The 15,248-nt window shown below is 33.5% G+C and overlaps 2 protein-coding genes across 3 annotated transcripts; both read right to left on the reverse strand.

Annotated features, from left to right (window-relative positions):
• Window positions 1-2,392: 2,392 nt before the first annotated feature.
• On the reverse strand, window positions 2,393-5,126 carry LOC108454141 (E3 ubiquitin-protein ligase SINAT5-like). The gene is made up of 3 exons (XM_017752479.2): window positions 4,488-5,126; window positions 3,147-3,533; window positions 2,393-2,930 (listed from the first exon to the last, which is right to left on the reverse strand). Exons 1-3 carry the CDS (start codon window positions 4,752-4,754, stop codon window positions 2,568-2,570), a joined length of 1,017 nt encoding a protein of 338 aa, XP_017607968.1. The 5' UTR covers window positions 4,755-5,126; the 3' UTR covers window positions 2,393-2,567.
• A 1,934-nt stretch (window positions 5,127-7,060) lies between these two features.
• LOC108457249 (CLP protease regulatory subunit CLPX1, mitochondrial-like) lies at window positions 7,061-15,248 on the reverse strand. Of its 2 annotated transcripts, none has more exons than XM_053018871.1 (16): window positions 15,046-15,248; window positions 13,032-14,755; window positions 12,596-12,657; window positions 12,125-12,225; window positions 11,340-11,419; window positions 10,639-10,689; window positions 10,225-10,299; window positions 10,047-10,124; window positions 9,746-9,802; window positions 9,446-9,516; window positions 9,241-9,340; window positions 9,049-9,153; window positions 8,648-8,710; window positions 8,408-8,530; window positions 7,330-7,485; window positions 7,061-7,234 (listed from the first exon to the last, which is right to left on the reverse strand). In XM_053018871.1, exons 2-16 carry the CDS (start codon window positions 13,611-13,613, stop codon window positions 7,163-7,165), a joined length of 1,776 nt encoding a protein of 591 aa, XP_052874831.1. In that variant the 5' UTR covers window positions 13,614-14,755; window positions 15,046-15,248; the 3' UTR covers window positions 7,061-7,162. The 2 variants fall into 2 exon arrangements, with proteins under 2 accessions (XP_052874831.1, XP_052874830.1); XM_053018870.1 differs by having other exon boundaries at window positions 13,032-14,761; window positions 15,046-15,247.

Genomic DNA, 15,248 nt, shown 5'->3' on the forward strand with positions numbered 1-15,248 from the left:
TAATGTATCGGTCGCAAAATATTATTGCTTTGTTGAAATCACCATGAAAATTATATTAGAATTATCTTTCATTTACAAAATTTTATTAGGTTGAAATGATATCTCCAAGATATCTTAAATGGCACAAGAATGCAGGACAACAAAGAAATTCTTACTCTTATGAGATCATCTCACCGCTACAAGCTTTAAGATGAGTCTAACCCTACTAATGCCACTATATACTGAGAAACTATTGGTAAACTCCAATGTCTTTCATTTACAAGACATGATATTTTGTTGGTTGTGAACAAATTTTTTTAATTTATGTATGCTTCATCATTCATAGATTGGAGAGCACTGAAACGTATTCTTCGATACTTGAAACAAATATCTAACTATGCTCTTTGATTCACTCATCATATGAATTCAAACTTTTATATGTACTCAGACGTTGATTGAGCAAGTGATCACATTGATTGCAATTTGACAAATGATTTTAATCTTTATTTTGTCCAAATCCAATAAGTTGGTCCTCAAAGAAACAATATACCGTTGGCCACTCCTCCGCTGAAGCTCAGTACCAAGCAATTGCAACTGCTGCCTCTGAACTATTTGGGTTATGAGCATGTTAAAAGAGTTCCAACTTTCACTATCTCATGCTCCGAAATTTTTTTGTGACAATCAATGTGTGACATCTCTCAATTAACACTCAGTTTTGCATAAAAAATGAAACATCTCAAAGATAGATTTACATTCTATTTGTGATCATGTTCAAAAAAAAAAATTAGAGGTCACTCATATTTTTGCGGCCGATCAAATTATTGGCAAAATTACAAAAGCACTACCTAAAGCAACCCTCATACATAGTCTTAACAAGTTAGGTGTTGTTTCTTAACCCCAAACTTGAGGGGGTGTATTGACTTATATTATCATTATATATATTATTATTTCTATTTTTTGTATACATTATATACAATTCAAAAAAATAAAGTATGGATATTGATCCAATTCATCTCATTAATATTTGTAGTACAATCCTTTAGTCGATTTCGCTTCTTTTAGTTCAAATATAATTTCGGTTTATGAAACTTCAATAAAATTCAAATTAAGAAGGAGTCTTTATGTCACGTTACCAAGGGCCTCGACTAAAAAAAATACGCCGTCCTGGGGCTTTACTGGGACGAACTAGTAAAAAGCCTAGAGCCGGAAGCGATCTTAGAAACCAATCGCGCCCTAGTAAAAATTCTCAATACCGTATTCGTTTAGAAGAAAAACAAAAATTGTATTTTTATTATGACCATATAGAATGACAATTACTTAAATACGTTCGTATTGCAAAAAAACCCAAAGGGTCAACAGGTCAAGTTTTACTATAATTACTTGAAATGCGGTTGGATAACATCCTTTTTCGATTGGGATTGGCTTCGACTATACCTCAAGCCCATCAATTAGTTAACCATAGACATATTTTAGTTAATGGGCATACAATAGATATACTAAGTTATCGCTGCAAATCTCAAAATATTTTTTTAGCGAGGGATGAACAAAAATCTAGAACTCTGATTCAAAATTATTTTGATTCATCCACCAATGAAGAATTACCAAAATATTTGATCTTTCACACATTACAATATAAAGGATTAGTCAATCAAATGATAGATAGGAAATGAGTTGGTTTGAAAATAAATGAATTGTTTGTCGTAGAATATTATTCTTGTCAGACTTAAACCTAACTAAAACAACAAAACAAGGGTTATATGTAACACTTCGATTTGTTTTTGAATTTAAAAAGTTAAATTTATTTAAATTAACTCTTTTCATCTAAAAGTTTTGTTGATAATTTGTGTATAAATAGATGCTCATTTCAATAATAAAATTCAGCTCATTTTCATCTTTTCATAAACTTCTTTACTTCATTACATTTTCTGGTTCAAGCCATTTCTTCCATTTCCAATTTACCACGAAGTAGCTGCAATTCCCTGTCGCAGCCTGAATATCAAACAAAATTTGATGCTAAACTAGTTTTGCAAATTCCCTATATGTGAAAGGAAGAAAAGAAAAGGAGAAGGGAGAAACATGGGGAGATAAAGTTTAAAACAAGAGATTATTGGGGAGAGGGAAAAGGAAATAGAAAAAATATTAAATTTAATTAAAAAATTTTACACCATGTTAAGATTTCATTCATCCATATGATTTCAGGGATTACACCCAAAGAATATTTTAAGAGCCAATTAAGGATTGGATTTATTGGTAATTTTATAAATAGTTTTCTAATTCATCTATGATAAGTGATATCAAAATCAACCTTAGTTTGATTTCACATCTAATGTCCCAATAGGTGAGATAGATAAAATGAACCAATCATGATTTCAGGCCATACCTTTGAGGACGCGTAGACAAAATCACAAAAAAATTGGCCATAAATGGACTATATGCATTCGAGACATCAGTTAATGATCACAAACAAAAGGTTATGGAAGAAAATCATGTTTATTACACATTTCATAACGCTAAAAACTTCCCGTCCGTTACGACACATCCCAAACCGTTCCAACAAATCAAGAATAAGTTATCAAGAATAAATTCTTTCAACTACACAAATTTTGAATGCACGGTCCGGCGTCGGGATTTTGTTGTTCCTTCCATACCCTTCCGGTGACCCTCAGCTTTAGCTCCTTCCGGTCCCCGCCAGAGAAGAAAAGTGCCATGTTTCGCTGGATAATCAGACCATCATGGCTGTCCCTGACTTTCCGGTGACTATCACGGATGCTACGTGGGGTACCTTCCCATGTAAGTTTTCGGCCATTTGCTCCAACCTCAAGGCTGTAGCTATAGTTCCTAGCCTCGGCCTCATCGCCCATGAAACGAAGAAATGCCATGTAGACTGGGGCCATGCCGAGCTGGAATGCTTCAAAGTGAAGGCAGAAATACTGACCAAAAGAATGGAAGACCTGATAAAGAGCAAATAAGCCAGCAGATTAAGGCTCATATTAGGAAGATTATTACGTCATTTATTCAGGTAGTTGCAATGTGCCCGACCATAATTGATCCCCTCCAAGTAACTCAACAAAAGATGGCATGAAAGAAACAAAGGGCACATCTTACTATATTGTTCTAAAACATAGTGTGGCCTATTTAAAAGACAGTAATAAAATCGTAAAACTTACTGTTAGCATCCAAGTAGCATTTTCGACTTCTCGGGGATTGGACTTCACATAACGATGGTTAAATGTGCATCCAGTGTGCATGTCCACTTTGTGATCATCTCTCAGATGGGCAACCAGGAAGGGAATATCCCCAACAACTGAACACTCTGATCCGGCATACGGGCAATTGTATGGTCTAAAATTGCAAGCTGCCTCATGTTTGAGTTTGCTGTAATAGGGAAAGATTTCAGGGCATCCCAAATTGTAGTATTTGCATGGCAATTCAAGGGACTCAGCCACCTTCTCCAACGCTAAACATCTAATGTCACCCAGTTCTGATCTACATGTGGGGCACTGGTTGTGTACTCTTGCTTTACAGGTAGAACAAAGTGTATGTCCATTTTGGCACTGCAAAAAACTGTTGTGTTAAAGCGAGCAATTTATCCTCTATTATTTACAAATACCCTTGCAATTTAATAGTGGCATCTATCATTGCTATATATTCAATCAAAATTCAGATATCTCCAACTTCCATTACAACATTCTCCTGTATAAAAGCAAGCAAAAAGAGAAAATTTCAAATTATCCTAATCTTTCTAGTCTCTTATCTTAGCTAGAGGGCAACAATTAACAAACAAACCTCCAAGTCCAAGAAATCTGAGAAAACATTCCTCTACCAATCTGTAACAGTTCTAATTAGAAAAGACTCTCAATATGAATAAGTAGCCATTCCCTCCTTCAGAATGGAAGCTGAAGTTCCAGTTTTTCTCATCTATTTCGATTAAGATTTCAGGGCAAAACAAGAACTACCCCAGAGGTTTTCCCAGCAAAATCTTATTTCTTTTTTTTCTTAGAAAACTTGAATTGAGTGCATTAGGAATTGGACTACAACAATGTCAATACAGTATCCAATACAAAGAATCACCTCGGTTAAACCCAAACAAGAAAACCAGTTCCGAATCACAATCATCTATCTGCATATGTTGCATCACAAGTGTTTATAGGCATCAACACAAAAGTTCATTTCGATCTTATTTATTTGACAACAAATTCATAAAAACATTATTGAAGAACTCTAATTTCTGACACAGCATTTCTAAAGCAAAGTGTAAGTTGAACCCAAAAGAAAAAAAATCCAGCAATTCATTCCAAATTTGAAAATAAACCATAAAATAGACAATGGAGCTTAAAAATCCTAAACCTAGATCCAACCAAGAAACAATCTCAAATCAAAGCATAATGAAATCCCATTTAAATGCAAAGCAAATCTATTCAAGCCCATCAACCAAAATCAACAAAAATAGCAAAATTAATAACAATACACAAAATGCAAATTAAAATTGGAAAGAAAAAGAGAGAGACCTGATGGATTGGTGGGTACATAGAATTGGTACAAACAGGGCATTCTAACAATTCATGAACGCTGGTAGCGGGAGTGATCCCGGTAGCACCCACAATATTGTTGACCATATTACTATTGTTGGCGTTGTTGGTGGCATTGTGAGGCTTTGAAGATGAGAATGGATGGTGACCATGATGAGGATTCGGATGATGCAGATTATGGTGATGGATCTCATCCTCATTCAATCCATCTATGGATGACACACATTCTATATTATCGTACTCCATTCATACACAGAGACAGACACCACCTTGGCAATCTCAGATTCTAATTATTTGTTTGAATCAGATACAAAAATTCAAAGAAAATTTACAATATAAAGCCCCATCCCAAAACTTTATATAAAAAAGAAAAAGAAAAAGAAGCTCTCCCTTGTTCTCTTCTCCTCAAAATTCTTTTACTTTTCCTTCCTATTTTACCATTTTTAATAATATTTTACCTTCTTGAAATGAGAATTAGAGGAAGAATAAGAGAAAGGATTATGAGAGAGAGAAAAAAAATGGAGTCCCATGAATCCAATTGCCCTCTTTCCTCTCGTCTTAAGCAACTCTTTTCTTAGTTGGTTTTCCTTTTTATTGTTTTTTTTCTTCATTTATTGCTTTATTCATTGTTAAGTAATGATTTTATCTTCACCTGCCAGTATTACACGTCACACCATTACACTCTTTTAAGCAAATTATTACAACTTTTTTTCTTATTTTTCCATTAACAGAATAAAAATATTTTAGTTCATAAAAAAGTCATCTTAATAAAATGTTAAAATTTTCAAACTATTCTCATAATTCAATTCTTGATTTGATTGGGATTTTAATATATTTAAATTTATTTTTTACATTAATAATAATACTAATGTCAATCAATTAAAATTTAATTCATAATAAAATTTTAATTTTAAAAAAATTTATTTTTCAAATAAATGAAAAGTGATTATTAATTTTTATATGATATGTTCTAAAATATAATTTTTATATAAAATTTAAAGTTATTTTTACTATTTTAAAAATAAAATCATAAAAATTAAATTAACTGAAAATTAAATTAAAAATAACATTCAATTGGAATATCCACAATCTTTTACCTTATAATTATATTTATAAATTCGTTCAAATATTTCAATTTACTTTTTCAATTTTTCTTACTCAACCCCACCGCCAACAATATAAAAGAATCTAGCATGCAAAACTATATAATTTTTTTCTTACCATATCAACAATAAAAGTACAATAATTTTGTTTTTACCTCTAATTTTATTTTTAAAAAATTATTTTAACTTTCAATTTAATTATTCTGTCTTTTTAGTCATTTAATTTACATTACTTATTGAAATTGCTCCAAAATGAATAGAAAAGTTAAGGTTTGTTAACTTTACTAATGTGACATGCACATGAATTGCCATGTGTATACCACATTAGTAATTATTTAATTTTTAAAATTTTTAAAATATTAAAAATATATTTTTATATTTCTATATTTTTAAATAAATTTTTTATATTTAAAAAATAAATAATTACTGACATGATATTCACATGGCAATTCAAGTGTATATTATGACATCAAAATTAACAAAATTTAAGGGCAAAGAGAGACTAAAAATTAAATGAATAGCTAAAATAATTTTCTTTTATAAAGTTGAAAGTCAAAATACGTTATTATGACAATAATAAATTATATTTATTTTATTTTTCAACAATTTTCTATTTAGTTTATTTCATTCAATTTTAATCGAGTCCGATTAGACATAATACACAATTTTCTATTCACTTTTGTTTTTGTTAAAACGATGTTTAGGGTACTAACTTTAATTACGGGTAAGAGTGTTCAAACGGTTAATCGATCGGTTAACCGATCTGAATTAGTATTAACCAAGCTTTTTAATCTTTTAACAATTAACTTAACTGAAATTTTTCAAAAAAAAATTAACTAAACTGAACCTAATTAATCGAATTTTTTTTGTTAAAACAAGTATAAAACATATAAAAATAAGTAAATTTATAATGTTCATTTGATTGGATTAACCGAATTAACCGGACTGGTAATAACCTAATACATATAAAATATACTATTATTTATTAAATTCGATTAATTCAATTAATTATCCGATTTTGAACTGAATTAACCGTTAACTAAAATTCCAAAAAACTTTTAACCAACCTCCAACCAAACTAAACTGGTTAACCGACAGATTAACCAAATTAAATCAATTCGTTCTGCTCATTCAATTTCAAATATATAATAAGAAAAACATTATTCTCAATTAACTTGATAAAGATATATCTCGAGTTACAATTTTACAATAAATTATATTGTTAAATCTAATAAGTAAAATTATATGGTTAAATCCAGCCATTACAGTTTTAACCAATAAAGATCATGAAAATGAGTAAACCAAGTTTTACACTAATGTGAACCACTCCTCTCTCTCTCTCACACACACACACAAACAAACACAAACATATGTAATATTTATCAAAGGGCTGAGATTTGGTTTGCCTGCTCCATGCTGCTATGCAGAATACAACTAAAGAACTGCATGTTTATCATAAAATTGTTTATGCATATTGTACAATCTATTTTAAAACAATGTGAGCTTATTATGTACAATCAAGTTACATCTACAATTTCATCAATATATGTATCACATACTGGCAACAACAGAACGAAGCTCTGCTTCCACCTCCGTCTCCCCGTCCAATCCGTCCACAGTTGTCTGCGATAGAGTGTTTTAATTATTAGCTATTGACATTTCATGATTCCTGATATTTGCAAAATCATATAACTGATTGAGACTTAAGTCATACACACCTCCGAGTCCCTCAATTTTTGTTGTGAAAGGTAACGGTCTAATGCACCTTTACCATAAAGAATCTTAGCTCCTTGTCTATTGCCTTCAGATCCAATGGCTTCCTCATCAACTACTACAGCACCTATTACATCATCACCGGTCCTAACATCTGGTATCTGCAAGAAAAGACGTACCAAAATCCATGAAACTAAAGTAGCATGGAATAAGAAGCTAAGGTTTAGCCTTGTTGATTCATGCAAGGACCAATAAGAGGCGACATTTAGCAGATTTGATCTTAGCCAATTGAGTTTGTTTAACCACAAAGCCAAAAGTCTCTGGAACTTTCTGTTGTATTTCGCAAGATCTGTACATCAAGCTGAGGTAGAACAAGGTGCCAGAGCTTTGATTTGGATGGCAAAAAAAGTTCAACAGGGGGTAGGTGCTAGAGATTGGGGATAGAAAGAGATCACAAAACAGTTATGGTCTCACCAGACCAGGGCCAATTGAAGGATGAACCAGAAATGGTGCTTCCACTAGGAGGACTTACTATAGTGGTGCTCAATTCCATAGACTTCACTGTGAATGTCAGAAACAAATATGTCCAGTGCAGGTATGCTTTATTTTTTCTCATTTTTCTATATATTTGTAGGGTCAGATTACCATACCACGTTTGGATATGTGTCAGACAGAAGTCTTAGATACGAGTACTTTTAAGAAAAATGGAAAGTTAAAGCAACATAGGTTCAAACTGTACAAGGCACATTTCTCTAGATGTAGGGTCCGTAGCGAGAGAAGCAAAGAAGTTCTATAAAGAAAGGCCCTCTTAGTTCTACTAAGACAAGGTTAAAATATAATTCTAGTCAGAAACTTGGTTCTAATAGACACCACAGTCTCCTAATTTAATATGCGAGATTAGTTGGAGAGGCGCCAAATTTAAGCATCCAGAAATTTTGAATAGCATAGTCTATATCGAGCAGGAAACCAACTTTGGATATAATTTTGTTCACTTAAATCACAAAGCCCACCGGCATTGGCTTCCAACAAGAAACACCATCACCCTGGGGTCTTAAAAGTTGGTTTAATAGCTGGTCAACATACCTCATACATGGCATCCATCAAGATATTCTCCAAGATGGCTCTTAAGCCGCGAGCGCCTGTATTTTTATTTATTGCTTTTCTGGCAATTAATTTCAAAGCATTTTCAGTGATATGCAGTTTGACCTGCAAGAAAGACGATTAAAGTGAAATAAATTAGCTATACATAATTGCAGACAAGTTAAATGGATTGAATACCAAATGGAATTAACATTTCAAAGTAGGGACATATATAGAACTTACACCATTAATTTGGAACATCTTTTTGTATTGCTTGCCTAGTGCATTTTTTGGCTCCGTTAGGACCTAAAAAGGTATTGGTGTCAGTAAGAGCTGCATTGGAAGTTGAATAGCTCGTAGAACTTGTGCAAGAAAGGAATATTTTAAAATAACAATAGTAGCAACTTCAAAAACTACAATTAAGTTGATAAATTGCACTCCAGTACAGTTTTTCCAATACACATCTAGAGATAAAGGATAAAGGTAAGACAAGTATGGTTTTCATTCGTGAAACTTAATGAAAGAATTTAAGATTATGATTTCAATTATGTTATCAATCACTTGTCCATTCTTCATCATCCCATTAGTAAACTGATACTAGAAGAAATAAATTGCACACTCATGAAAAAAGGTAAAGCATCCACCTGAACAAGTTGTTCTTCTGTTAGAGCCAACAAACTGACAAGAACAGGGAATCGTCCAACAAATTCTGGTATCAAACCATATGCAATTAGATCACTACTTTCAACCTGCCAAACATGCAGGGGATGTGAGTATAATGGTATGTCTAAGCTATATATGGATAACAATCATCTTGAATGCTACAAAGAATTTACAGTCTCCATTAAAGATGACGCCACAACAGCATTTGTAACACCACCAGCTCTTATGTTTGCACGCACTGGGGCTCCAAAACCGATAGAAGAATCTTGGCGTCTGAAATGAGGTCAAGAAACTTTCAATTGACATCAAGTAAAATAAAAAAGCTAGCTTTATGTTAAAAGTATTGGACAAAAATTTTAATTTCTATATCTGTATAACCTTTCAGAGATCGTTTTCTCTATGTCAATAAAGGCACCCCCACATATGAAGAGTATATTTTTGGTGTCAATCTGTGAAAAAAGTGGAAAAAGAATTCAACATTAACAAAATGGTTAAGAGATGGAAATTCCATTAAAAGCATGAACTAGCAAAATCAGTATAATATTTTTCCATCGTGAAGTCCAGGTCTAATCTTTAGAAAAGAAAAAAATAACATGAATATCTTCTCGATGTGCTTCACATAGTGGATTATGTAAATAAGTAACACCCATGAGACACGGCTACGACTCGTGTGCATACCTGAATATTTTCACCTCTGGGATGCTTTCTAGCTCCCTTCTCAGGAACATTAACAATCTGGATCATCAAGAAAGATCCAAGGATAAGGATAGTGAACCACTTATCATAAAAAAATGAACCTGATTAAATACTAATTGTAACTAGTGCTTAGTTAGCTTATAAGTTGACAAGAACTGGCAATTTCATCTGATCCAGAGTTGATTCATAACCAGAGACAATCCTAAAATCCAGTGCCACAAGCCATAAATCTTCTTGTGATCAACGATATAATACACCCACAATAAGTGAACCATGCACTTACTGTTCCTTCCAGCATCTTCAACAATGCCTGCTGAACACCCTCCCCTGACACATCCCTGCTAATGTTAAGGCTCTCGGCCTGCATAGCAATAAGTAAGAGATGAAGAACAAGAAGTTAAAGAAAAAAAATAAAAATTAAAAAAATGAATTTTGCAATGGTGAAGGAAAGGTTAAGGAACCTTTTTGGTAATCTTATCAACTTCGTCAATGTAAACAATGCCCTGCTGTGCAGCTGCAACATTATAGTCAGCGACCTGAAAATATGTATAAATGAAAATTCATAAAGGAGTTATTAATCAATAACATGCAAAAGTGTACAAGCCCAACAAATGTCTCATGGATAAAAGAAGTTGCATTTGTATTATGCTGGCTTCACAGCAATTGAGTTCCATATGCTACTCCAAAACATTTCACTTTAAAGAAATGCTACTTTAAAGTTCCTAATGCAAATACTATATTCTTCCATTAAATAAAGCTGACTTCACTGAAGATAGAAAATGCATGCCATTAAAGGGTATCATGGAATGAATAATAGTTGCACTTCAAAGCTTTTTTTAAAATTCATATAGAGTACATAAGACTCTCGAATTTACCACAAGGAGCTTGTATAATATAGATTCAACATCTTCACCTACATATCCTGCCTGCACATAGCATATGAAAGACAGAACTTAGATTCATGTACCATGGATGTAAATAACAAAATTCCAAATGATGTGGCATAATCAATGACAAATTATAATTTTAAAACACATGAAGAATAATAGAAGTGAATTAAATAACATCATATATTCACTGTTAATTTCATCAAACAAAACATGCCAAAGTATTTCAATTTTTATTATGAGTCCATCTGATGCATGGCCAAGAGATGCAACCCAAAGGAAACTGACAGACAGGACATCAAACTCAGGTATTAAACAGTACACTGAAAAGATCCATTCACTAGGGGGTGGGGGAGACGGTAAAATTGAAGGGAAACTCTAGTTTACTTTTGATGTTTTTATGTTCCATTGGAAAAATTGATCATCTTTGTAAACTAAGCTTCATCTAAATGATGCTCATCTACACTGTGAAGATTAAAAAAAAAAATCCTAGAAGCACATCAGAAAAAGAGAAAACAGAACAAAATTCCATGACCTATGAAGGTTCTTTACACTCAAGGAAACATGACTATTTCATTGATTGCACAGCTAGTTAAATGAGACAAAAACATCAGAAGATGAAATAAATTCATTTAAGCAGGAAAGTAACAAGGACAATTAATCACAACAATCAAGAGTCAGCAGCTTGCCTGAGTCAAGGAAGTTGCATCTGCGATAACAAAAGGAACATTCACAAAGCGAGCCAAGGTTTTGGCAAGTAATGTTTTCCCTGTCCTTGAAACAAGGTCAAAAGGGAACATGTGAGACTAGCAACAGCAAAAACAGATGATTTTAGTAAAATGAATATTGAAATAACCTAAGATAATCTAGAATTGGCTATAAAACAAGAAAAGATAATAAGGACATGATTGATGTTGAATGGAATTAATTGCTGTTTTGCTTCTATGTTCTTGGAGCCATGAGCGATGCTTAAGTGCTAAGGGCAGGGTGTGGGGATTCACCTTTGACCATGGAGATTATGATTTCTTTAACATAACTGAAGGGTAGGTGATGATTTAAAGTAGCGTTGATTTGTTGAATAGGCTAATAGGTTGGTGGTTTTTAAGTTTAATTATCTCAAAATTTTCTTTTAGGGGGATTTGATTGCAGTGAGATGAAAATAGGAGATCTGTTTTGTAAGAGGTGCATTGTGTATGCTTTTGAGTTTCGTTATGAAATAAAAAATCCTTTTTAGCTGAGCAAAAAAGAAAATACAAGGGTGGTAAAAAGAATAAGCAAAAGCAGAGGTCAAAGAATCCTCACCCCCCAGTTTAAATGTTAAAACAAAGAGAAACAGATTGTGATAAGGTAAGAAAACTGCAACTCCATCAAAGAGAACCTCTCTTCAAAAGAACCTAGGAGAAACAACTATCGACAAAGTGGAAACAGAGAAGTAAAAAACTCCATTTTCACACCAAATATTTTGAAAAATTACCTGACCCTGTTGGCCCCATTAAAAGAATGTTACTTTTCTCCAGTTCCACTATATCATCATCTAATACATCCGCTATATTGCTACCTGAATCTCCTGCAGGCCTAGCTTACCAAGGAAATGTTAATAACTGATTCCCTTTAAGAAACACAACAGGATTTGCAAATACAGAGACATCCAAAAATGCGCACATGAAAAGAAAATGCAGCAACCATCTTTTTCAATGCTGCAACTCAGCTTCTTTGATAATGCTAAACGTTCCTGTCTACTTCTTTGAAAATTTCCTTCTCTTTTCCTAATTATGTCAAAGTTTCTAAACATTTCATTATGTAATATGAATCATAATTCTTCTAGACATATCTAAACCTCCATGTCTAACAACTACCTACCTCAGCCATATATCATTACAAATTTAAGTGATGAAAAGAAACAGATTCAAACAAGGACTGCATATCACGGAAGTAACAAACTAACCGTTTCTGCATCGACTCATGGTAGATTCGCATATAGTGGTTGTAAACTGCCACAGATAGAACCTGAATTCATGGAATAACATTACACCAAAAGAAAAAATGTACAAGGATGTTTACATCCTAATTAACTTCAAGAACAATTTTATTATTCAGTTTTTACCACCTCATAAAAGATAAAAGCCATACCCCAGAAGTGGCAAAGTGTACCGTCAAACGTTCGACAAATGCATAACATAATTCAGCTTCTAAATGTCAACACAAATTAAGACAATGATATGCATACGACTTCAAACCAGTCAGCAGCTATTAAAGAACTAATCAAATCATTGTAGTTTCTAATTTCTAAGTGCTTTTATTGCTTTTAATAGCCCAAACCAATGTCCTTTTTGTCAAATGGAGCATTTATGATAGTAAGAACAACAACAATGATAAATCACCTTTTTTGCCCTCTCCTGCCCAATCACAAACTTATCCAATCCTTTACAAATCTCCTTGGGAGTCGGAAAATTATGCCCCAAACTAGATCCTCCCCAACAATCATCCTTTGAACCCGCGCCAAAATCACCTCCAGGGCCCGGTCTAGGTCCTCCTCCTCCTCCACCGCCGCCACGGCCCAAATTCACCCCACTAACCCGAATAGCAACCCCATCCCCAGGTGGCTGCCAAACCTCCGGTGGGTCCCCATAAGAACTCAAAACCGTACAATTGTTATAACTCAATTTATCTCTCAATTCTTTGTCGAAATCCTTATTCGTACCGCGGGAATTCCTCCTAATATCCAATAACTGGAAGCCCTTGTCGACGAGTTCCCCGCTCAGCGAGACGGGCTTGAAAGAAGTGAAGTAATAAGGAGTGTTGACCGAGTGGTTGTCCCATTTGGTACGGTTGGTGGTACAGTGAGAGGAACTAGCCACGCGACCATAGTGCATGAAATTAGATAGGAAGTGCCTGAACTGTGAGACCGTTAAAGAGGCTTTTTCGACGGGAGGTTTGGATCTGAGTGCGGCAGCAGCAGCCATCGGAAAGGAAAAAAGAAAAAAGATAAACAATTCAACACAATTTTGAGGGTAAACAAGATTGGTAGATTTTAAGCGTTCATAAACAAGGGTTCTTCAAGATGAGATTTTTCTAAAAGCTATTTGAAAATTTGAGGGTCGAATTGAATTGGGTTTTTATTGGAACATGCGATTATCATGTCTATGAAAGAGAAATCATTGTTAGAAGGAGATAAAATCGTGAATAGAGCCGACGAAAGTCGAAGAACGGAAAATATTTCAATCGAAGGATAAATAAAAGATGAGAATATGAAGAAAATAAAATATTCATAAAATATGTAATTACAGAAGAGGACAGATGGGCTTAGTGAATATCTGTCTATATGTCGGGATAAAATCGGTAATAGCTAGATGCAAATATTGAGCATAGAAATTCCTTTGGCACGACTGATGAAGGCTTCATCGCTGTTTTACCACTAAGTAAAATTTCTTTGACTTTTTTATTTTTATTTTTATTCCTTCTATTTTCATTTTATCATCATCAAGTCTAATAGATTTTGAATGAATGCGTTTTGAAAGAATAATTTTTTCTTTAAAAAGTAGATGAAAGACAAAGATGAATTTTTTTTCTTTTAAGTAGTCAGTGGTGTGGCTATGATAATTATTTAATCCCTACTCCTTCTATTATATGTTCTTAGATGTATAAACTATCAAAAGTAAAAATATAATAATAATACAGAAAAATTATATATTTTATGTTTAAATATTTTTCTAATAATTATGTTTAAATATGTAGTTGACTTAAAAAATTGAAAATATTAAAGATAAATAGCCAAATTTAAATTGAAATGGAACAGTATGGGTAGAGATGGATGTATAATACATCCATGGAGATGATAATGATTCATTATTAATAGCTGTAGGACCAAATTAATGCCCAGGCCCAAAGTTCCGAAACCCAAGACCCATTTACGTCTAAAACACAGGCCCAAAAATAAATCCAAACAAGGCCCAAACAAACAGAAACCTAAAGCTGTTGCTTGAGCCCTCGCGCCGCACGCCTCTCACCAGCGTCCCACTCCACCATCCACCGCACCTCCGAGACGTGCGCTACCAGCAGTCCCTCTTTGTCACGCCTCGTGCTTCCGAGATATCCGCAACAACACCTGTAACTGGAAGCAAACAGATAGCAACCAATAAAAGATTTTATTTGTTTTTCTGAGCTATAAAAGCCATTCTAAACAATGTAAAGCGGTCGGTTTTTTTTACTACAAAAATCAGAGAGAAATATATGAAAATAGCAAGTTTTGAGTAAAAGCTTTCATACATTCGAATAGAATAAGGTGGTTACAATCTTTTCTTTTAGTTTTTTAATCTTTAGAGCTTTTTGTGGATCTATCTTGTATTTTTGAAAAATAAAGTTTAAAAAAATAAAAAGATTTTAGGAGGGCCTTACCTGGTTTCCGACGGTCGCCGATGAGCGCGCAGGGGAGGGGAAGCGCTGCGATGATGGGCGCTGCGCCCTAGTAGAAAGAGAAAGGGGGCCGAACCCCTTGGTTATCTTTTTTGAATTCGGCAGAATGGGATTAAAGAAATGGGGGGGTTTCTTTCTTTAATTTTAGTGTTAATGGCATACAACCAACTTTTTTTGTTTTAATT

This window comes from Gossypium arboreum, chromosome 9 (assembly GCF_025698485.1).
Source record: "Gossypium arboreum isolate Shixiya-1 chromosome 9, ASM2569848v2, whole genome shotgun sequence".
In the NCBI taxonomy this organism is placed as follows: domain Eukaryota; kingdom Viridiplantae; phylum Streptophyta; class Magnoliopsida; order Malvales; family Malvaceae; genus Gossypium; species Gossypium arboreum.